At 49.3% G+C, this 25,135-nt stretch overlaps 1 protein-coding gene across 4 annotated transcripts in view; it reads left to right on the top strand.

The window, feature by feature from the left end:
• The window catches only part of LOC138480808 (ligand of Numb protein X 2-like), a 1,017,991-nt gene that overhangs the window by 626,315 nt on the left and 366,541 nt on the right, over positions 1-25,135 (top strand). For all 4 annotated transcript variants that reach the window (XM_069612553.1, XM_069612555.1, XM_069612554.1 and 1 more), the window contains exon 3: positions 6,190-6,416. In XM_069612553.1, coding sequence (XP_069468654.1) covers positions 6,190-6,416 — 227 coding nt within the window. The remainder of the gene's footprint in view (positions 1-6,189; positions 6,417-25,135) is intronic.

Here is a 25,135-nt window from a genome sequence, read left to right as displayed (position 1 = left end):
CTCAAAACAATTCCTAGGAGCAACCCTGGATACCCAGGAGGGGTTGACCTTTCCTTCAGAAGAAAGAATTCGGAATATACTACTGCAAATTCCGCATTATCAGTCCGGTCAACAAATAACGGTACGCAAAGCAATGCGTTTACTGGGCATGATGGCGTCATGCATTTACCTGGTCCCCCACGCGCGCCTGTGCATGCGTCCCATGCAGGAATGGTTGGCGAAACAGTGGTCTCAGGCAAGTGGTCAGTGGGACGATCTAGTGGTCGTTTCGCCAACACTGGTACAAAGCCTTCACTGGTGGACAAGAGAAAATCTCGCACAGGGGAAACCCTTTTACGATCCCGAAGTACAGGCAGTAGTCACTACAGATGCATGTCTGACGGGGTGGGGAGCTCACCATCTCCACCACACAGCTCAGGGTCTCTGGTCTCACTCAGTGGCCAAGAACCACATCAACCTGCTAGAGCTTCTGGCAGTATTCAGAGCGCTTCAGGCGTTCGAGCCCCACCTACTAAACCTGTCAGTGCAAATCCGGACGGACAGCACTACAGCCATGTTCTACCTGAACAAGCAAGGAGTGACTCGCTCGCCACATCTGTCCAAGCTTGCCCAGAAAATCTGGATATGGGCACTCAGACGGAACATCTTCCTTTCATCACAACTTGTTCCAGGGGAGCTCAATTCCCTAGCGGATGCTCTGAGCAGAGACTCCCTCCCAGAGGAACACGAATGGGTTCTTCACAGAGAGGTCGTAGAAGATCTCGTCTCTCAGTGGGGTTTCCCCACTATAAACTTATTCGCCACAAGCGAAAACAGACAATGCCCAGGATTTGCATCCAGGTTCCCCCAACCAGACTCCCAGGGGAACGCCCTGTGGATGAACTGGTCAGGGATGTTTGCGTACGCTTTTCCACCAACTCCTCATCAGGAAAGTGGTGAACAAGAGGAACAGGGAATCGATGACGCTCGTCCTAGTTGCTCCCATGTGGGCAAGACAACCCTGGTTCCCACACCTACGCAGGATGGCGGTGTGCGAGCCCATCAAACTTCCAGCCTGGTACAACCTACTGTCCCAGCACCAAGGTCAGACAGTGCACCAGCAACCCAACTCAATGAACCTGGCAGCATGGCTCCTGAGGTCATAGAGTTTGGACACCTCGATTTGCCACAGAGGTGTATGGACATCCTAAAGGAATCTAGGAAACCAAACACCAGGCACTGTTACTTTGACAAGTGGAAGAGGTTCGTTATCTGGTGCCAGAGTAGACCAATCAACCCAGTTGATTGCACTCCTTCCACTATTGTTACATACATGCTCCACCTGCTAGATGCAGGATTGGTTTTTTAACTCACTGAAAGTACACCTGGCAGCCCTCTCGGCTTACACCACTTCCCATAGCAAGGTGTCGTGGTGGAAAGTACCAGTAGTTAAAGCCTTCATGGAAGGAGTAAAGAGACTTCACCCTCCTATTTCAAACCCACCACCAGGGTGGGACCTTAATGTGGTGCTAGCCAAGCTCATGGGCCCCCCTTTCAAACCCATGCATAAAAGCAGTCTCAAACACATGACTTATAAAACGGGCTTCTTAGTAGCTATTACTTCTATAAGAAGGGTCAGTGAAATTCAGGCTCTGTCAGTGCAGTATCCCTTCTTTACTATCCATAAAGACAAACTGGTTTTACGCACACACCCTAGGTTCTCACCTAAATTTATATCAAAATTCCATGTAAACCAGTCCATCGACCTTCCGGCTTTCTTCCAGAACCCGCAAAGCTCGGCTGAGGTGAAACTACACACCCTAGATGTGCGTAGGGCGGTCCTCTACTATGTAAATAAAACAAGACCGCTAAGGAAAACAGATCAACTGTTTGTCTCCGTAGCTACAGGCAGAGAGGGGGATCGCGTCTCTAAAGGTGCCATCTCGAAGTGGATTATTAACTGTATCCAGCTGTGTTACTCACTCTCTGAAAAGACTCTGCCTTTTACGCCAAGGGCCCACTCTACTAGAGGCATTGGGGCCACTCTGGCTTTCATTGCAGATGTACCCCTTGACACCATTTGTAAAGCAGCTACTTGGAGCTCTATTCACACTTTTACTCAGCATTACTGCATTGACACCCATTCCAAGGCAGATACACAAGTGGGACAAGCGGTTCTAAGACACTGATTTGCTCATGACCCTTCTCACATCCCACCTCCTTCTTCTGGTACTGCTCGCTAATCTATGCACAGCATGTGATCTAAGCAGATTCCACAAGCCTCAGAAGGGATACATTACTCACCGTAATCGTATTTCTGATGCTTGTATCTGCTTAGATTCACATGCGACCCACCCTTCCTCCCCTCCGAGAGAAGGCGTATGATTGCTTGTAGTCTTACCTTTCTGTCTATCTGCTTGGATTATCTGTGCTCACGCTACTCCTCATGCTACCTCATGTCAGAAAAAATACAATCTGAGGATCCTAGACGCGTGAGGGATCTTGGGTACAGTGGACGTCACACTAGGGATAGTATTACTGGCACGCCCTGTGTCGACGCCCATTTTCGAGTTTCGAAAAACAAACTGTAATACTCCGCAGCTTCCACTAAATGTCGGCCTATGCACAGCATGTGAATCTAAGCAGATACAAGCATCAGAAATACGATTACGGTGAGTAATGTATCCCATATCTGTTGGAAAAAGTCAATTTAATACATAATACATTTGCAATGTAATATAAATACACCTTCTGGAGTCACAGAAATGCAAATATAGCCAAATAACTTTTGAATTATGCTCCATATAATTCTTGCATTTCAGTTAAAACACCTACTGCTGACCTTCGAAATATGGCTTTATATCCACAATTTTACTGCTCTATCATCCCCAACTTCGTGTACTAAAAGGGAGAAAGAAATTAGGTCAGCGGCTGGCGGAGAAGGGAGACCAGAAACCTACTTCCAAATCTGCACTGCTAAATTCAGTTGGCTGCCAGTCATTGCTACCGAAACAATTCTTGCTAGCATGTGGCGTCGAACACTGTGGCGTCAAGCACTAACACCTTTACTGTAGCTCTCGACTACAGCCCCTAACCGACTGCCCTTTGGTTCTAAACCACTGCTGTTCTCCATCTCACCCTTCGAGCAAAGTCCACTACTTTTTCACACTCTACTGTCACTTTCCCTTAGTATGCAGCTGAGAGTACTTTACATGCCCCCTTTTGTGGACTCTGACCTTCTGCACTTGATCACGTTTCCATCTTCAGTCAGTGCAACCTCTCCTTGGTCTTTATTATAATTTTCATCTGCTCGATTGATGCTCCCTTCGTATCAAAGCCACACATGGGTGTGCTCAATAGTGAACGCTCAGGTGATGTAGGATCTTGAAAAGAGCATCCTTGATCATATCAAATTTCTTGTACAGGTTTATTTGACAGGGAGAATGAGCAGCCCGTTAAAGCCCCATCATAGTTGGGTGTTTTGCAGCCTGCATTAATCACTTTGGCATGCTCTAGGCACTCTGGCCAGACTGCATTGTGAGTGACCTGATCCGACAGCAGACTTGTTTCCTCCTTTGTAGCAAGTGCAAAGCAAATCCTTAAGAGCATCTATCTTGGAGCCCTGTCTTCATCCACACCTTCAGCTTGTCTTTTTTTCTCACATTTTTAACCTCACCCTCTTCCCCCCGGCCCCCTTCTCCAACCCCCATGAATGGAGATCTATTTCCAATGCATGTCACTGAGCAAATCCTATTTGTCCTTTTTGGGTGTGTTTAAATGGGTAGGGAAACGCCCAAGTGCATGTGAGTGGATTAGGCTGGAGAGTCACAGATTGCAGGTGAAGACACAAACCAATAATTCAATCTCTCAACCATCTTTTGGACAATTCTACTTTCTCCCTTCCTCATCTTCCCTTCTCTAAATTCATAGAATGTATGCACAGTTGGGCTTCAGGTCTGGACCATGTTTTGGTCGAACACAACCTCTTGAGGATTCTGGGTTCTAGTCCAAAATCCCTTTGTGCGGGTCACTATCTATTCCTCAGTTTTGTCCCTTGTGTGGACAAGGTTATGATTTTTTTAGGCCTACCTGCAGGTTTTCTCGTCTTGGTCCCCTATATTTCTTTAATGTTAGTTATTCCTCTCATACAAAGTAAATTGCTTTCCTACTGTGAAGTAGCACCTCAAGCATTCTTATGTGCAGAATGGAATTACCATAACAAATAATCTTGGACCCAAATAACCGAACAGACTCAAAGTATATGGCAACATACTACTTTCATCTTGCATACTCTTTGCTTTATACCTCGATGAGCGTCATCTGTCATCCTACGTGGCAAATAATATCGGACGGGGAGATTAGTTACAAGAACATATATCTTGTACAGACTGTGTAAATAGCATAATTGTCTGCCCCACATCTAGTCGGCATGCCTTGAACATCCCTCTAATTACGTATAAAACAGATTATAACAGCATAGCAGCAGTGGATTGGACCCTGCAACAATGTATGCTCCCCATTGCATAGGCCCTCTGATTGGTTGGCATTCTCTCCCAACCTTGGACACTCTGCTCATTAGCAGCACATAAGCAAAACGAGACCCAGGTGCAGAGGGCAACGTTGCACTACTACCCACTTAGTGTACCATCTCTCTTCAGTCAGGGACTCTCCTTTGTACTTGACCTTGCATCATGATCTCTTCTCTGGAACTTTAAGGGGAGTTAAGATACATCATTATCTTTGCCTGGAGTTTGACTAGGCCTTGTTTCCTGGTCTTTCACCGCGTGTGATGAGACCATGATTCTGTCAATATTGTCTTCTATTTAGTGCTATTTGATTCAATTAACCTTGGTGTCATTACTCTCTAGAAACTTGGTTGCTCCGTCTCACATATGCTTTTCTGCATCTTCTATTGTCAATACTTGGCACTCGTAAATGTTCACTCATTTACTTAATCTAAGAGAAATATGTCCTACCTACATGGATTATCCTTGTTCACTCCCCTTGTACACTGCAGTACCTTCTCACGGTGGCATTCTTGATCTCTGGCCAACAGCTATTCTTTGTTCGTGCACGATTCTGTGTTTCCAGCCTCTGTCAGCTCTGCCTACTCCGGCCTACCTCCTTTGAGCTCTTTACTTGCCATTATTGAGAGCCAGTGGCCATCTTTTCAATATGACCACTTCATCCATGTTGTGTTCTACTGAAGCAAGCTTCTATTTGGCTCATCTACCTTGCATTTCTGCATGTATACATTCACTACTCGTCTGCTCATATATATTTGTATATATGGTTTCTTCCTGCTTGTATTTGTTTACTTTGTTTCTTCAGTTACATTTTCATTCTTTAAGTATTTTCATATCGTTTCAATGCATCATCATCTCTTCTCCTTATGACATCACCTTACTCTTGTCAGGTTTTCTTTACAGCTCCTCGATATTCAGTGGTACCTGTAAATCTCCTGTTACCACTTGAGTTCAAGGGTACATTCAATAGGTTTGTCTGTGCATAATGTCTCTCATATACTGGATGCAGTATTGGAATTTTACATGGTGTCATGGGCAGTGCCTTCGGGTTCTTCATCCAGTATGACGGAGGTTGGTTCTTCCAATGACTTATACGTCTCTGTTCTCTACACTACCCATGAAACATGATTGTTTTCAACGCTATCCTACTGCAGTTGTTTTTCAGAATTGTGTGTGTAAGCAGTGAGTGAGTGTTCCAGGGTTGGACATTGAGCCAGGGGAGGTGTGTGTGCGGGTTTTGGGGGGATGGCTGTGGGTGGATGGATGATCAGGTAAGTGTTACTTTGACATTGTCTACCTGCTGCCTACATGTGATGACCTACAAAAAATAAATACCCCTATTACACGTACATCTGGAGTACTGTATGATTCCCGTAATTGGTTGTCTAGCTGCTTCAGCTTTGTATGGTCAAAACTGACTTTGGATGTGCAGCAATACTATGGGATCATCTGTCTGTTATAAAAGTAGCCATTCAGCCAAATACATTATGTCAACTTTTTGTTACCGTACTGCATGTCTATGTGAAAAGAAAATACCAAGCCCTCTATGAATGCCTCAAGCAAAACAAAGGTTATCCTTGTTGCTTTGTGTCAAAACTGAGCACAGGTGCCCACGATCTGCAATGAGTTTTGTGACTCCCTCATTCCCCTGATGATGGTTGCATTTTTCCTATTCGATTTTTAGATGTCCTGCTTTCAAAAAGCACAGAACAGAGATCGAAAGAATGAAATACCCACATGCTAGACACAGAAATGATGTTGTGCCTAGAGTTGAAACAGACGGGCAGGCAGAAGCAGGCCTGCCAAGCCACATGTCTTCACTGGTTGCTGAGAGTTCTATGGCTGCTGTGGTTTCTTTGGGCACACCTGAGCCAGGATTGGTTAATCCAGCTTTTGAAGAAACTGATGATGGTAAGTCCATTTATTTCAAATATGGTATTTAAATACTTTTCAACATAAGTACCGGAGGCAATGCCTTTAATATGGGGAGTCCCCCATGTTGGAATACCTATTACCTTCCACATGTTTTTACCAGCTGAGAGGGCTATGATGGGGCTCACACCTTTACTTTGAGTGTTGGAATGCCAGTAAATCAGTTTCTTTAATAAGGATCACCCTGCTCTATCATTGTTATGCACTGGAACTCAAAATCACAGTGTAGTGTCAAAGTATTATGTTATTAACAAATGGTCTCCATGGTGGCCCGTGGGGTACATATGAAGGAGTCTGATATCATCAGTAGTCAAAGTGGGCGGGAGCGGTGCTCCTCTACTTTATTTATTTTTTTCAAATTGGTTTCATTAATGTAGTTAAGTTATTACAACATATAACGGCTATACTTTGTATTTCAATTAAAGTTTCATCAAATAAGGTTTTTGTTTTTTCTCCCTTTTTCAATCATGCCTTCAACCCCCTCCCCATTCGCACCCCCCATACCCCGTCTTTCCTTTTCATCATCTACAGTCTCGGAATTGCTACTCCAAGGATGCCTTCAGAGTCAGTAGTCCAGCTTCTGTGTCTATCCGTGCTATCGTTTATCATAAGTCCTCGCCTCCTAGTTGGTCATGAGGTCCATATTTCCATCTCAGGGTCCAAGGTTGGGCACACACCAACGTTCGTTCCCCCTTCCTCTTTTCTTCTTCATTCCACCCTTCCTTGGGCAGATTGTTCAGCCCCTATGAAGCCCTTTATGTCGATTATTTCGCGTCTCCTCTCCTGTCCCATTGTTTCCTCTCTCTCTACTCCCCGGGTCATACCTTTGAAGGAACAGAGACCATTCCATTGCCCATGTTGGGGATAGGCCATGTACTTGTCAGTTCCTCCATTCTATACAAATCTAGGGCCTTTGAAGCCCACTCGTTTTCACTTGGGAGCCCTTCCCTCTTCCATCCCCCCGCCAGGCATGCTCTGGCTGCCAACAGTCATTAGTGTGGCATGTTCGGGAGTTCCATCCAGTCCCCTCCTCAATTTCCATTCCGAACAGTACTAATAGGGGGTCCAACCTCCTTTCCACTCCATCCAGGCCATTTATCCATCCCAGAATCTCCTTCCAATACTGCTGCACCCTGTCACCCCCACCACATGTGCCAGTAATCCACCATTTGCCCACATTTCCTCCAGCAGTGGGGGTCTGCCCCTGGAAACATCTTAGATATCCTAACCGGGTCCCACTGCCACCTGCATAGGAGCTTGAGTCCATGGAGTTTATATTGGCACACCACTGATGTACGGTGTGCATTTACACATTTCTCCCACTGTCCTGCTTCCATATCCATTCCCAGGTCTTTCTCCCACTTCTTCTTATGTGTATCAATTATTCCCTCCAAGAGAGCCCGATACATTTTGGAGATAAGTCACCACGTTCCCTTTCTGTATACAGTATCTTTTCCGTACCTGTTAAAACTCTCCAACTTCGCTTTTCAATCTTCTGACATTAGTACCCCTGTGAGTTGCAGCTATTGGAACACTGAGATTTTACCTATATTCATCGTCTCTTCCAGCTTCTGTACGTCTATACATTTCTCCCCCTTTAGGACTTGACCTACTCTATCCAATCCCGCGTCTAGCCAGTCCTGGAATCTCGCATGACCCACTATACGGTCACGTACCGGGGGGGGTTGATGGCCATGTCGTAACTCTTCCCATCTCCCTCCTGACCCTCCACAGCTGCCAAGTAGGCCAAGAATCCTGTGGAGGTGTACTCTTTTGGGGCCACTGTGGCGGGTGTCCAGAGCCATTCTCCTAACATGACCAGCCTAAATTGGTGGTTTTCTATGTTTACCCACTGCTTGTCGCTGTCCTTATGCAGGTGAGGAATTAGGGCTCGAAATTGGGCTGCTCGGTAATGGGTGCGCATCTCTGGGAGCCCTACTCCCCCTCTTTGGGCTGCACCAGTAATCTGTAGCCCACCTGTTGCTTTTTCACCCTGCCACAGGAATCGTACCATTTTCTTTTTTAAGTCTAAGTGCGAGTCTGGTAAGTATATCAGCAGTGCCTCGTATAGATATAACACACTGGGGAATAGCATAATCTTAAGTGCCTTCAGTCTTCCCAACCAGGAAATTGTTAATTTGGACCAGGCTTCAAGGTCATTGTTGAGTCTGTGCAGTAACGGGGGGGAAGTTCAGTTCATATAATTTCTCTAGGTTCGCAGATATCCTTGCCCCCAGATATGTTATACTCTCTTTTTCTACCGGTATCCCTAGCCCTGACCAGTCCCTTCTTTGCTCTTCAGTTTGTTCCCATAGGGGGAGGAGAGATGACTTATTGACATTTTCCTTAAAGCCCAATACTTTCCCATAGTATTCTAGTATCTCTAGTGTTTTCCTTACTGACCCCCCTACCTCCAATAGGTAAATTCCGCATACATGCTTATCTTGTGGTTATCTACCCCTACTGCAAATCCTTTTACCTGGCCATCCATACGTATTTTCTCCCTTAACGGTTCCATTGTTAGCGCAAAACTAGGGGAGAGAATGGGCACCCCTGCCTCGTACCCCTGCGGAATTCAAATATTCTTGACTTCTTCCTGTTAACCACTAACTGCGCTGTGGGCCTTGAGTAGATTGACCCTATTGCACAACACATTCTTTCTCCCATTCCTATCTTTCTTAACATGGCAAAGAGGAACCCCCCCCCCACTCCACCCTATGAAAGGCCTTTTCCGTGTCCAGACTTAGGAGCGCCTGTCCCCTCCCGGATTCCTTTTTATATGTTCTATGAGATCTAATGTCTTTCGGGTCGCATCCAGGCCCTGCCTGCCCGCTATAAAACCCATTTGGCCAGCATGTACCAAGCGGGGCAATTTCTCTTCAAATCGAGTCGCTAGCATCTTCGTAAACATTTTCTCTGCCACATTCAGAAGGGAAATCGGACGGTACGATGCACATTTGGCTTGATCCCTCCCCTCCTTTGGGATCACCGAAATGAGAGCTTTACTAAACGTTTGGGGAGCTTCCCCTGTATCCACAATATGGTTATACAATTTCACCATATGTGATGACAGGACCCCTGCATATTTTTTATAGAACCCCATGGAGTATCCATCCTCACTCGGGCCCTTTCTATTGGGAAGACGCGAAATTGCATCCTTCACCTCTTCCGCGGTGATGGGGCTCTCTAGGTGTATTCTTTCCGGGAACTTTGAGTTTGGGTATGGTGATTTCCCCCGGGTACTCCCCAACTGCGCGATATCTTTTGGCGCAACTCTGTCTCTCCCCTCTGAGCCTCTGTTTCGCCACCCATCTCTCTGCTATCTGTGCTCGGAGCCTAGTCGCTAGTAAGGCATCTGCCTCATCTCCCTTTTCATAATATTTCTGTACGAGATATCTGTTTCCATAGAGTTCCCCCATCCCCAATGCTTTCTGCTCTACCCTCTTTGACAGCAACCCTTCCCTGGTTTCATCTGTTCACTTCAGTATCATGCATCCTTTCCTCACCCTCAGTTCTCTCTCATCAATCTTTCCTCCAGTAGCTTCCTCTCCTTTTTTTTTTTTTACTCGCCCCATCTCGAATCAAGAGGCCCCTCCATACCATCCTTGCGCGCACTTCCCCTGTATCATTGAGTTCAAAGTATTCTGTTATTGCTTTGGCCAGTTGATCTGCAAAGAGTGGGTTCCCCCAGAGTGATTCATTACAGCGCCATGTGCTGTCTGGTCTGTGCAGCCCCTCTACCTCCAGGGTCATGATCACCATATCGTGGTCTGTCCACCCCATTGGCTTAATTTCACTGACCACTACACTCGCACTTTGTTCCTTGTTTATCAATAGATAATCAATTCTAGTGTATGTTTTGTGTGGCAGCGAAAAAAAAGGTGAAGCCCATCTGTGGGTGCTGACGCCTCCATGTGTCCACTAGACCTTGCATCGTCAACGTCCTACCCAGATGCCCCAGCTTCCCTTCCCCACTTTTTGGTCCGTCATCCCTTGCCTTTCTATCCCAGGCTTCATTTGCCCAGGAGTTTAAAACCCCTCCTAAGATATACAGGTCCGCTTCGACGCTTTGTACTGCATTAAATGCCTTCAGGAGGAATTCTTCCTGCCCTTGGTTGGGAGCACATATTGCGGCCAGCAGTAACTTTGCTCCCTCCAAACTGCCCTGTAGCATTAGCAATCTGGTTTGTGGCTACGCACTCTTGCAATCTGCACTGTTTGTGTAGGGCTATACCAACTCCTCCCTTGACATTCCCAGATGCCCAGTAAGTCTGTCCTATTCCCCTGACTCTGTGGCTGCTTAACCCCACTTAACAAGCGCGTTTCGTCTTCTAAGAAGAGTATGTCTAGCGAGGCCTTGCGGAATTCCCTTGCCACCAGTGATCTTTTCGTAGGGGAGTTAAGACCTTTTTCACGTTTAGTGTGCCCACAGCTAGGCTCTTCCTAACCTCACATCTTCTCATGATGGATGTACCCCCTTCCCCCTCTTGCATCTTTTCCTGGCTAAGGACACATTTCTGTTCTCTTCCCCTTTCGCACGTAGACCTCTTGTCTTTCGGCCAATGTGTGCAATCCTCAAGCAAATCCCGTCGACTAATTCACAACTTAACTTTGTAACTGTTCACACCCCAAACTGTTTTGTAAAATAAAAGTTTCAGAGACGCCCTCTTTCTCTCAGAGGGTCACTTTGGAGCGAGTTCTGATAACTCCCTCCAGCAAATCCTTTGCATTTGTGTGTCAATCTACTCCTCTTCGTGGTTCTCCTTCCACCTTTTCACAGATCGTTCCCCGGAGCCTCATTCTGGATGCTGTTCCTTCATCGTAGTTGGTTTGTGAGGTGACAGTCTATGCTCATGTATTTCATTCTTTCTGGCCCTCTTCTTCTCCTTTGTGGGCCTGGCGCCCGCCTCGCCCCGTCCCTGCTCATGGATGGTCCTTGTGGGCTCCTAGGTATGGCTTCGACATCCGCCGTGAGATGACTCGAGGCCTGTTCTGCTTCTTCCACCAATGTTATTTCAAAGTCCACCCCTGCCACTTCAAATTGCAGCGAGAAGGGGTAGCCCCATCTGTACCTGATCTCCTTTTCGTTCAACCATTTTGTAACAGGCCTGCAGACTCTACGCCTGGCGAGGGTGAAGTTTGAGAGATCTTGGTATATCATGATTTGGAGCCTTCAAAGTATATTTCGTGTTGTTGTTTAGCCCTGTTTAGTAAATCTGTTCTGTCCTTATAGCTCAGGAACTTGGCCACTCCCATAGGGCTTGTCTCCTCTGTGGGCTCTCAAGTTGCACTGCCTTTCTCCCTTCTGCTTTGAAGAGCTAGTTCACCAGGGACTGGATTTTCTCCACTACTTATCTCTGGCCGATTCCTTCAGTCCCAATATCCTCAGGTTGTTGCATCTTTCTCCGTTTTCCAAGTCATCCATTTTGAGCATCACTTCTTCCTCTCGGAGTTCCAGCTCCGTAAGCTTAGCATCCAATCTCATTTCAACCATATCCACATTACGCTGGTTGTGCTCTATACTTTCAACTATGCTTTCCACTGTTGCCATTCTGCCAGATAGGTCCACTAGTGAGGCCTGTATAACCTCTCTGAGTGCTTTTATTTCGGCCAGGATATGTCTCGAGTCCTCTTTTGTCGAGAACATAGATATGTCCATTTCAGGCTTCATTTTCTCCCCTGGGGGATTATTTGCCACCTCCCCTTGTCCCCCTGTATGTGGTGCCAGGCCAGGCATCTCTATCTTACAGGGGCCTTCGTTGCCCTTCTCATGATCTGGTCCCCTTTTCCTGTCTCGTGACAGCCTCAACCTCCGCACCTTCCTGCTCTCTGGAACTTTTTCAGGGATCAGCATTGTTGGCGCAACCCTTCTCTGCGGATCTCGTACCACACCGCTCGTCTCCAGTCGTGCTGATTTTCTTTTTTTTGTTTCCTCCTCAGTGCATTTGCCCCTGTTTCATAGCTCCGGCGCTACCCACCTCTATTGCTACCTGTAGTACTGGGGCCTTCCTCTCTCTTCAGGCCGCGCAGCAGGTGCACCTATAACTCCTGTTTTTTTCAAGTTTGATATCTTCTGCGAGTGTCCAGGGATTTTTTTCTTTCTTTTTTTTTTATTCCCCTCGCCCCCACGGCTGAGCTTCCGCTGTTATCCCTATGCCATTTCTGCTTCACCTGCAGTCGGCGATGGTTCGTTATATGTGGGGTTGCCGCCGTAACTCCCTGGTTCCCTGCTCCATTGTCCTCTTTCCTTACTTATTTGGACTCTGTGTCTGCCGCACTACTCTCTGCGTGCGTCTGTCGACCTGGAGCTGGGGGCCCGCTTCGAGTGCATCTGTTTCGCCATGTTCCTCTGCTCTTATACCTCCCCAATGGCCTTAGGGGTCACTCGGGTGTGTGTTCTCTCGGTTGGGAGCAGCACTTACCTTCTCTCCCGTGTCTTCCTCGTGTGGAGGGCTTCTTTATTGGTGGGTTCCTTTTTGTCCAGCTAATTCAATTGCATTGCATCCTTCTTGCGGCGGGACCTCTCCCCTGCCAACGTTCTGCTTCTGTCTGCAGCTGGCCCCGAAAACTGGCGCGGCACACGTGTGCTTCACCCTGGGGGTCAGACGGGTGTATTGGGAGTGTGTGGCTCTCAACTGTTTGTTCACCCCAACGGGGATGAGAGGGGACGATGGGTCCAGAAGTGACCAGTGCGGTCTCCTTATCCATCTGCTTCCTTCACAGTGTGCCTGGGTGTTGTGGCGCACCTCGCAGCGGGAAGCGCCTGCCGTTCAAGCTGGAGGCGTCTCCTCCCAATCTGTTCCAGACTTCCCCCGGTGGCCTCGTTACCCAGGGCCCTGCGCAGTGTTGCCAACCCATGTCTCTGGGCTCGTAGGGGGCTCTGAGCCTACCTGCTTCATCTGTTGGAGCCTCCGCACTAATTCCGGATCGCCCTCTCGTCTCTCTGGTGTAAGGGGTGGCTCATCCGCACCGAGGGCTGTCGTCACTTTGTCCCCTGCGTGGCCGCTCCACCTGCTCAACCACTGGCTATTCTGGGGTTCTGCTGGTCCGCCCGCCGTGCCTCCTCACGACCTCCGCCCAGGTCAATTCGGTGGGCGCTCCTCCAAAGTCCCTCACGAGGGCCTGCTCACGACATCAGCTCTTGCTGCGTGTACCCCTCTGGCCAGCCCCGATCTTCCCGGGGTCAGCGTGGGGGGGGTATATCTTCACCGTCCGTGAGTCTGCTCCGCACGGGAGTCAGGGCTTGGACTCAACAGTGGGTTGCTGATTTCGGCCCGCTCCTCAGTTGCAAATCAAGGTAGGCCTCTTGGGTGGCACGGTGTCCGTTTTGCCTGCGCCGCCCGCCTTATCGTCTTCCTACTCTGCTCTGTTTACTCTTCAGGATTCCATCTGCTTCGGACGTGTCTAGGCTTCCATTTGCCGGGTAGATCTTCACAATGTCATCGCCTTTTTGCTGGAGGGAGCGGAAGCTGCGTGGCCATGTGGCCATCTTCTCCCACGCCCCCTAGTGTTGTCTGCTCCTCTACTTATTTAATTAAGTTTTACTGTTCCTGTACTTTTACTTTAAAAATAAATTGTTCCGGAATGGTTTCGTTTTAAAATAAGTGTAGTAAGCAGTTGAAACGTGCGCTGCACTGAATGTTCCCTTAAACAGCTGCCACATTTGTATTGTGCGTGGGAGGGGGCGGTGTGATGGGCTTTGTGGGGTCAGGTCAGCAACGAACATAGCTCCACTACTTCTATTCATACACTTCGGCCACTGGATATCTTATTCTGTGTAACACGTTAACTCACCTAGCGGAATATTTCTTTCACTTCTGGAGACTTCATCCTTAGAGTAACATTGAATTCGAAGGGCAACAAGTGGTGCAAATGTTAACAAAATCACAAATTACTTAGATCCTGGAGTAGAACGCATAGTTTATGGAATAATTACATTATTCTAGTTACGCTAGAATTCTACCCATCCCATTTTTCAAATGGAGGTAACTTGCTTCAAAATTAGTGGAAACATATATGAAAATGTTAAATGAAAAATGTTGGCACTGTACCATGCATGGGCATCCATTTGCCTGTCAGTGCCCGTCCTGTGCCTGTCCCCGTCCTGTCCCCCCTGGTGGGACACGCCTCAGTTCTATGTTTCCTAATGCTCATTGGGGACTTATGCTTGCTTTGTTGGCTCCTGATTTCTTTCCTTGGTATTTTTAGTTGTGTTCCTAAGCAGTGTGTCCATGTGTCTTGCATGTATCACATTGTGCAAAAGACACTTTTTTCCTACGTACCTTAATCAAGTGGATGCGTCCAAATCTAGAATTCTGTTCTCTCCTCAACATCACCAAATACAACAGTGGAGAGCTGTTTGTCAAATGTGTACCTTAGTTGTAATACTGTTAGCAAGTTACACTATGATAGTGGGCATTTTACTCTTATGTCCCGTCCCCCTTCCTCCATACTGCATGGGCGTCCCTTCTAAGGAACAGGAGACGGAACCTTTTTCACCAGAAAAAACCTTCTTCCCCTTTTAAATTTAGAGGCACGCGGGGGAGGGGGGGGCAGGGAGTATGCGCTGCCCTGCCCTCGGGCGCCACACCTCAGTCCCCTTTTCCGCGCCGACGGGAACAGGCCGAATTCACCAGTGCTCCTCGGTTTGGCTTTGGCAATGTAATTCCACGCGCGGATACTTCTTCTTTGTCTTTGTCAGGTACTTGGTCCTCAGGCGCCACGCTCCTCTCCAGCGCATGTCGACTTCCACACGGCTCAGCAGGTGTCCATCCTGCAACAGGCTCTTCCCAACTTCAGACCCCCACGCCCTCCGTCTACGTTGCCTTGGCCCAGACCACGGTTGGCAAGCTTGTTCAGCGTGTGGCTCGCTGTCATCGAAAGCGCTGAAGAACGGACAAGCCAGGTGGAGGGAGCTCTTCCAGAAGTCGCCACCAGAGGACCTCAAGAACTTCATGAAGCACCGAGCAAGGCCCAAGAAAGGGCCGCTATTTTCCATTGCACCCCGCAGATGAGACTCCTTCCAAGGACTCTCCCGTGTGGGAGGGACCGTTCAGGTCCTTGTACCAGCACGTGCAGCGAGGCTGCTTCAGCTACCGGACCTCGGGCCGAGGGATCCTCGGATTCTCCCGGTGGCAGTGTTGAGGGACCAGAAGGTTCTTGCACCGGATCATCATCCGAGGGGCTTCACCCTTGTACCAGCAATATGACCAAGGGTTTACGCCCTAGTACCGACAATACGTCTGAGGGGACGCCTAAACGCAGTTCTACCGACCCCCCAGGTCGAGGGTGTCACACCTACCGTGCCTAGGCCCGAGGAGCAGGGTAGGCCTCGTGATCCACATACGAGAGTCCTGGGGGAGGCTGAGCATAGTGAGCCGAGCAACACATCGCAGGCACGTGGCAGGCAGCTCGACAAGATGGCCGCTGCGCCAGACAGAGGCACCCATCCGACTCCATTCCAGGAGTTTGGCGAAGAACGAGTGTCAAGGTTGGACTGGCCTCAACCAGGTACGTGGCCGACACCCGATCCTTCGTATGCGCAGGACAGCTTCCCACTGTGTCCAGCAAAGGCAGGGCATGCAGCGGCTCCAGCAGCCCCCGGCTACCCCATCAGTACCCCCTAACCCCTCCTCAGACTAGTGAGGAGGGGTTATTCGAGAGGTTCCTCAGGCTCATGAAGTCCCCTCAGATGGGGGTTGCCCTCAAGGACGCCATCAGGGAAGTCCTCCCGACTATGCTAGCGGCACCACAAGCGCCTCCGCCCCTGGTGCAGCCGCTGGTCCCAGTTCTCCAGCCGACTCCTCGGGCAATTCCGTACTAGCCTCCGCCTCTTCCTTAGCCCCCGGCTGCAGACCCTGTACCCCAGGCTCCGGCTCCATCTACTCCTCTACCTCCGCAGGATCCTCCTTATCCGCAAGACACAAATGATGAGGAGGATCCGGATGCGCCATCCTCAACCAGGGCCTTCCACGAACGTCTTGCTGGGCTGGGGGAATACCTGGGTCTACCCCACCCCAAGGTCGAGCAGCCAGCATAGGGGGTTCTGGCTGAAGTCGTCACGCGACGCCCCTCTGCCGAAACAGTGATTCCTCTGCAGACAGATGTAATCTCCCTGGCCAAGAAGGGTTGGCTTAAGCCCCACTCGGCCCAGCCGGTCAGTCGACGCCTGGATGCCAAGTACAGGCAGAGGGAGGGGGATACACTTTTTCTCTTGGCCCATCCTCAGCCACACTCCAGTGATCGCTGCGGCATCACTATACTCCAAGCCTCAGTCGTCCTCTGCCACCTCCTCTATGGCTGTACTAGGCAAGGAGGAGAAGAGCTTGGAGGCGTACTGTAAAACTGTTCCAACGCATCCCTGCACCTTTTCAGGCCAATGCCGATGCCATGCTGGCTGCTGCTAACCAGATGTTATGGCGGAAAATTGCGGATCTCCTCCCGGAACTCCCTACCCTGAGCCAATCCTGTTTTAATGCGGGGCTGGCAGAGGCCAAGCTGGTGGCGCATGACCTCATGGAATCCACCGTGGCCGGTATCGTCACCTCTGGCCGTGCCAGCTGTATCGCCACGGAAATGAGAAGGACAGCCTGGCTCTGGGCCACGAAATTCAACCTGGACATCCAGGAATGCATATCAGATCTACCGTTCGTGGGGGGAGGGGAGGGGACCCTCTTCCACTCCACCACGGACGAAGAGCTGGACAAGAAGAAAAACAGCTCACAAACGGCCAAGTCTTTATCATCTTGACAAAGACCATGCCCAAGTCGTACACCCAGTCACAGCAGCGCTCCGACAGGGGGCGTACGTATGGAGGGTTCTGCGGCTTCCAGGCAGCTGGACTGCTCGCCGTCTCAGAATCGGCGCAAGCAACAAAAAGGGGGGAGGGAGTAAGGGCTTTTTCCAGGCCCCCTCCTCTGCGACCACCTTAGAGGGAAAGAAGGTATGACACGCCCCTTCGGGTCCTCGTATCTCCAATGTGGGGCAGGATTGCTCTGCATGCACATTTCTGGCACCAGAATTTCGCGGACCCCTGGATCCTCTCCATAGTATATACGGGGTACCGCCTTCCTATCCCAGTCTCTCCTCCCTCCTCCCCTCCACTCCCTCAGGTTGGGACAGCAACACTTCTGGCAGAGATCCGGTCGCTCGTAGAGAGCCAGGCAGTGGAGGAAGTCCCAGCCTCCCAGCGAGGCTTGGGCTTTTTACTCCAGGATTTTCGCCATTCAGAAGAACCAGACGGGCCTGAGAGTTGTGCTGGACCTTTCCACCCTCACCCTCTCCTTACCCCTTCAGAAATTCAAGATGGTTACTCTTTTATAGCAGAGACATTATGCAAGGGAGACTGGATGTGTTCCCTGGATCTGAAGGACGAGTACCTACACGTCCTGATTTGGCAGCCCCATCAGTCTTTCCTGCAGTTCAGGATCATAGGCTACCATTTTCAATACAAGGCCCTTCATTTTTGGCGTCAGTTCGGCCCCCAGGGTCTTTACCAGGCTCATGAATACGATGGCTGCCCTCCTTGGAGCGCAGGGCCTCCACATCTACCCATACCTCGACGACTGGCTCGTCAGGGCTACATCTCCGGAAGCGGTTCACCACTCTTCCCGTGCCCTTATGAACCCACTGCACAATCTGGGCTTCCGGCTCAATCTCAAGAAATCGCAGCTGTAGCCCACTCTGACATTCTTGGGCCTCATCTGGGACATGTGCTCCGAGAAGGTATTCCCGTCGGAGGACAAGATCTCGGCCATCAATAGGGCCACCACCGACTTCCTCAGCAGAGAGGTGACCTCGGCATGGTGGTACCAGCATCTCCTGGGTCTCTTGGCGACGGTCCTATTAGCCATCCCACACACGAGATTGAGGATGAGGAGGATTCAGCTGTACTTCGCAGCCTTATGGAACCAGGAGCGGGGCTCCCAATCCGAGATGATCAACGTTCCTCCATCTCTCCACCCGGTGGTCCCGGGGTTGCAACCTACGGACGGGCAAGTTCTTTCGGCTGCCCACCCCGCAGGCCACCATCACCAGACTCCTCGCTCGAGGGCTGGAGAGCCACTCTGGACGATCTCTCGGTCCACAGCACCTGGACCCGACAGGAGCAGGAATACCACATGAATTGTTTAGAGCTGAATGCCATCTGGCTTGCGCTCAGAGCATTCCTACCACTTCTCAAGGGCATGGTTGTCCTCATCCAGACAGATCACTCGACCAGCATGTACTACGTCAACCAGCAGGGAGGCACCAGATCCCCTCCTCTGTGCAGACTGGCAATCGGCATGTGGGAGTGGGCCCTGGAAAACTAAATCTACCTCACGGCAGTCCACCTCCCGGGGGGGAATCCAACCTGGAAGTGGACTGGCTCAGCTGGTTGGGAGCAAACAATTACAAGTGGCAGCTAAACGACCTCGTTATTCAGGAGTTCTTCAACAGGTGGGGTCATCCCTAGGTGGATCTATTTGCCACCTGGCACAACAAGTGCCCTCAGTTCGCCTCCTGGCAGGGACAGGGCACCGGCTCCCTGTGCGACGCATTTCGGCTTCAGTGGAACGGCATGAGGGCTTGTGCATTTCCGCCCACACCGCTAATTCAGTGTGATTTGCAAGATCAAGGAGTCTCGCCAGCTCAATATCATTCTAATAGCTCCATGGTGGCCGGCCAGGCCATGTTTTTCGGAGCTGCTCAGCCTCTCTGAGAGGCCTCCGATTCACCTCCCATCAGGCCCAGAACATCATCTGGCACAGCAGGGAGGCGGGGTCATCCACCCCGCACCACAGAAACTAGCCCTCACAGCGTGGTACCTGAGCAGGTAATGCTGCGGCACCTCTGCCTCTCCCAGGTGAATCTAGAAATCATACAGGGCGCAAGGAGCAAAGCTACCAGGGCCCAGTATAAAAGTAAATGGACTAGATTATGCAACCAGAGCAACACCAGACAGATAATGCACGCTGGGACAGGCAAGAAGAGACAATACTGAACCCACTAAGGAACCTCATGGGGTCGGATAGTGAGCGGAAACTCAATGTCATTACATGGAACGTCCAGGGCCTTAACTTCCCGGGGAAACGTAGGTCGGTGGAGCATAAACTCAACTTACTAGCTGGAGACATAGTACTGCTCCAGGAGACCCACTTGTTACAGGCTGACGAAAAACGCATCAGATTCAAAAGGTTTAAGAAATCATTCTTCGCCACGTCCGGGGAGAAAGAGAGGTGGCTATTCTGAGTGACAATGTCCCTTTAATGGGAATCATAGACCGGACGCAGGTGGTAGATATTTTAGTGACTGGTGGAGCAGCCCATCACTCTGGCGGTGGTTTATTGCCCAAACAGCACTCAAGACAAATTTTTAGCGAACCTGACCCCAACCATCCTGACATTCACAGAGGGACACCTGCTTATAGGCGGAGATTTTAATATGATCCTTGACCCACTATTAGATAAAACCCTTCCCCCATCCAGACTAGATTACACCCAAGCACTGTCATTAGCCAATTTTTTCAGGGAAACTGACAGTGGACGCGTGGAGGCTGGCAAACACGGGCTCTAGAGAATACACACACTACTCCCAAGAAGGGATTCTCAAGAATAGATCTACTGTTAGTCACCAACGTAATATACCCCTGCCTGGACAAAGTTAAGATAAAAACCCAGGCAATCTCGGACCACGCCCCTGTATCTGCAGTTATAAGCATAAAAGGCTCCCCCCGGGGCTCCAATGAGATACTGGAAATTATACGATGCTTTGCTATTAGATGAGGCTATTAAAAGGGAAACTGCGGAAACACTAACTATTTCTCGGAAAACACAGTAGCTGACACCACCATAGATGTAATTTGGGACGCCATGGAAACAGTAGTTGGGGGGACACTCATCAGTGCAGAGGCCGAACAGCGGAGAGTCTCAAATCTTGGGAACCAAACTAGAGGGTTCGGTTACATCACTAGAAAGAGTTACAAAGCCACTGGTCTAGAAAGGGGGAAAGAGCATTGAAAAAAGCAAAAATCGCACTAGAAATGCACTGGGCTGACAGATCAGCAAAATCAGTGGCCTGCACAAAACTGTTTTATTACAGTAGGAATAACGAGGCAAACCGGATGCTAGCATACAAGCTCAAAAGGATACACAACAGGAACAATATTTCATGCCTAATTGGAGAAGATGACAAACTCCGATATACAGAGAGGGACAAAATGGAAGTGATGGCGAACCACCACAAGATAGTAATGATGGGCCCGCCCACACCCCTCGATAAGCTACCCGAATACTTGCTAGCTACCATCCCCCAACAACACAAACAACTGGAAAGCCTAGATGACCCTATTACATTGGAAGAGACCAGGGAAGCCATCAAGTCACTGAAACCCACCGCCCAGGCCCCGACGGGCTAACAGCGAGATTTTATAAAACATACTCGCATATACTAGCCCTACACCTTACTGTCCTATTCAACTCCTTTCTAAAAACAGGAACCATCACGAAATCAATGGCGGAGTCTCTAACTATATTAATCCACAAACCTGGGAAAGACCCCACACACCCTACCTCCTACGGACCAATAACGTTGATGAACAACGACGGGAAGATATTTTCAAAGGTATTAGCATCCATCTGTTAGGGAGAATTCTCTGTAAAGGCTAATTTCCCAAACCTAGTGAGTCCCCCAGCAGCTTTGCTGGATTTTTGGGGTTTATTTTTTTCTCCTAAGAGTGAGACTCTTTTTATCCCACTCTTAGACTTGATTCGAGGTGTTCCTTTGACTTTGTATGTGTTCTATGGGCTTCATGTGTTTTTGATATGTGGGTTACACAGCACCCTCCGTGCAGTAACCCAGGGGTGTCGTAGCGACTCCCAAACATAGACTCCATACCCTGGGACTGACTACTGTCTCCCAGGGCATGTAAAGTCACCATTGGCTTTACTAGTCTCATATTGTGAACAGAACCGGTATAAACCATCATATTGTGGACGTACTGGTCGGGGCAATTCGATTGCCCCGGGGTCTGTTGTTCGAGGGGGCACTGTCCAGTCCCCCAACCGAGTTTTGGCTGGTAGCAGTGGATACTAGTTTTTATATTCCTAACGGATTTTCCCATTGTTCGAGGCTACCACTTTTTAAAATAGCCTCGAACATACCGCCGGTTTATTAAATTAATATAAATTCACCGGTTGGTAGCTTTTGCCGAAACTTGGTTCCAAAATGGCATTTGTGTTCGCTTCTGGGACTCCAACCCAAGTCGAGCCCTTTGTTCCACTTTTTGGCGGGCTTCTCCACAGAAGCCTCCAAAAGTGGTGCCACTCTGTCTGGGTACCACAGGGGGTGCGGGAGGGGGTTTAGGCACCCTGGACTGAGTTGTCTTGGCAACTCAATTCACACTCTGGTGTGATTGGCCCAGTGGTGAGCCGCCCGGCTCACCACTTAGCATGTTTGAGTGACAGCTAGGACTGATGAATGGGGGTTTTCTGCATAAAAGCAGGGCTTTGGGGACTGGAACTTCAGAAGTCGCCACAGGACCTAAAGAATCTGAGGAGGGAGAAGCCGAGCCGACCTGCCACGACGACACCACCGGTGGAGCCCTGCTGAACCGTCTCACCACTTTTCCCAACGACAGAGGAGATCTCCAGTCCGGAGAGTCTTCTTCCTTTGACTGGTGGGGATAACCAGTTTGCCCCTCTTTTCGCCTTCCTGGACCATCTCGTGGCAGCCTTGCCCGTGCCAAGCACCCCGGCAACCGGAATACCACGGTTTACCACTACCGCGAAGAAAAGGGTAGTACCTTGTAACCGGAAAACTCTGCGGCTGGTTTCTTCCCTGGCAGTGCAACGACCTTCATCTTTCCTCCACGTCGAGACCTCCTCTTCCTCTGGACGAAACACCGACTTGCAACCGCTGCCAGGAACAACTGCCCCCGCTGGAGCTTTCTTCCCATTTCAGGTACTGTGTCCCGCCTGGCTTCCCTTGCGACAGATCGTTCGGGGTGACAGTAAATCCTCGACTTTCTAACCTGGGTTAGCCTGGGGCCTGTTAACTAATGTTTCCTGACTTGATCTCAATCTTTTGTGAACTATCTACAAAGACTCTTTGGGCATAACCCCACTGTGTGATCCTGGACACATTTCGCTTGCTCTCTCTAAGAGTGGGCCTGGCATTTGAACTTCCTTGCTCTCCAGTAGACTTTGCCTAACCTGCCTCACTGTGGTTCTTTGAAAAGTATTGAAATTGTGTGCTTCCATAACTCTGCCTTTTTACTCCCTTTTTTATATAACCTATTAGAGTGCCATCTTAGGTTAAGCGCTCACCTCTGTCTGAAAATAAGTGGTGTTTCTCAATAAGACTTGTCTAATAAGTAATTAGGGTTGTATATATATAATAGTGACTGTTGAATTTACTTACTACTTTTGTGCTAGTGTAATTTACAAGTGTGTCTTTAAATAATTATATACTTTTACAGCAAAGCTCTGGTCAGTGTTTGCTTGTGCTACTGGATCTCTGTACCTATTGTGTATACTCTATATACTGCCCAACTCATCTTGAGAGAGGTCTGACTGCTCAGCCACAGCTACCAGGTAAATCTGGGTGGTAAGGACTGCTACCAATTGGGTTTACTGCCAACCACCTGTTGTCCTAAATCTTTTGCAGTGGTCCCTAAGGGAACTGCACAGGTTTCTGCCTAACAGTCTTCAACCACATCTCCCAGACATAATAGCCCGCGACCAAACCGGATTCATCCTAGGGAGGGGAACACACGACAACATCAGACACACCATAGATCTCATAGAAAATGCAGATAGGTTGGGGGAGGAAATGCTGGTCATCTCACTGGATGCCCACAAGGCATCTGACTTGGTTGACTGGGGTTACATCAGGAACGTACCGTCTCATCAGGGGTTTGGCCCAAATTTCATTAAATGGACAATGGCCAACTATCGGAACCCTACCACCAACTATGAGTCAATGGCATCCGATCAGAAACTATACACATCGCCAGGGGAACAAGACCGGGATGCCCCCTATCACCGTTGGTTTTTGCCCTGTCCGTGGAGCCATTTGCTAATGGGGTCTGACAAAACAAGGAGATAAAGGGGCTCAAAGTGGGGGACCGCGAGTAGAAGATCACGCTATAAGCAGACAATGTGCTTGTGACTGCAACCAACCCAATGGCATCTCTGGATAACCTATGGGAGGAGATCGAGGAATTTGGCAGGGTGTCTGGATTCAGAGTAAACTTGGAGAAGTCAGCTGCCATGGCAGTAACTCCCGCAAATATACAGAGTGTAGACCTAGGCCCCTCCCTTTCGATCCCGTGGGCGAACTCCTCAATTAAATATCTGGTGGCTCAGATCCCCAGGGATACCTCACGAGTTTACCAAAGCAACTTCCTGCAGCTGTTTAACGAGCTCAAGCGTGACCTAGAGCACTGGAACGTCCAGGAGATCACCTGGCTCGGGCATATAGCTGCGGTAAAGATGAACCTGTTACCCAGATTGCTCTATTACTGTGCAGCCCTCCCAGTCCATATCCCAGAAAAAGAGCTACTCTCCTTGCAGAGACACATACAAAAATGTATCTGGGGTGTGAAGAAACCTAAAATTGCTAAGAAAATCATGCTCCGCGGAAGGGCTCTTGGTCCCGGATGTATCAAGGTACTCCCTAGCAGCACAGTTATCCTATGCATACACATGGGTCCAATCAGAGGATTAGCCAAGCTGGCGACAAATAGAGGAAGCAACTCCCACACCTACCGACCCTAAAATCCCAGGCAAATCAGGGACCCCTCACAGCAAAAATGGAAAATGGCAGCTCGGAAATGGGGTTGTAAGGGCACACTAAGCCCACTCACACCATTCTGGAATAACCCAGAATTCACACCTGGTATCCCCACACATGGTTTCGCACCATGGAAAAAGGGTGGACTGCAAACTCTGGGGGATTTCCTAGCGGGAGGTTCCCCTATCACTTTTGTAAAATACAAAGAAAAATGTAAGGTGACTGAAGCAGAAAGGTTCCATTACACCCAGCGGAGGCACTGGGCCTCACACAGAACAGTTGGGGGGGGTGGGCGGGGAGGGCTCTAGAGATCTGACGACTTTAGAGATCAACCTTTGGTCAGAAATGACTAGGGGGGAAAATATCCACACAACGCCTATTGGACCAAACAGATCCTACGAAAAGAGGAATATATGCTCGACTGGGAGAGGGACCTGGGTCGTGAATTAGATATTGAAGAATGGGGGGGGAAGGTCTGGTCTAGACTTCACAAGGGCACTCAGTGCGTCTCAAATAAGGAAGGGGGCTATAAACTTTGTTATAGGTATCATGTCACTCCAGACCAACTAAACAAATCTAACCCAGACATCCCCCCCAAACTGTTGGAGAGGATGTGCAGAGAAAGGCACCCTGTTTCACATGGTATGGACCTGCCCAAAAGCAGAGGGGTATTGGAAAGAGGTGGTGGATCACATCAAAACAATTACCGGTCTCACACTCCCGTGGGATCGGGGGGAAACCGGAGGAGGAGAATTCCCGTTGTCAGGACACATGGCGCGCCTATGCACACACTTCCTCCTGGCAGCAAAGATTGCTATGGCCCGGCTATGGAAGAATGCAGAGGGTCCCTCTACACTGCTCTGGTGGTCTAAATGTTGGGAAATCATAGTGGCGGAAAAGATTACAGCGATTCGCTCAGGGAATCT

This window comes from Ambystoma mexicanum, chromosome 5p (assembly GCF_040938575.1).
Source record: "Ambystoma mexicanum isolate Mex_15411 chromosome 5p, UKY_AmexF1_1, whole genome shotgun sequence".
Taxonomy (NCBI): Eukaryota; Metazoa; Chordata; class Amphibia; order Caudata; family Ambystomatidae; genus Ambystoma; species Ambystoma mexicanum.
This window is presented reverse-complemented; position numbering and strand designations above follow the sequence as displayed.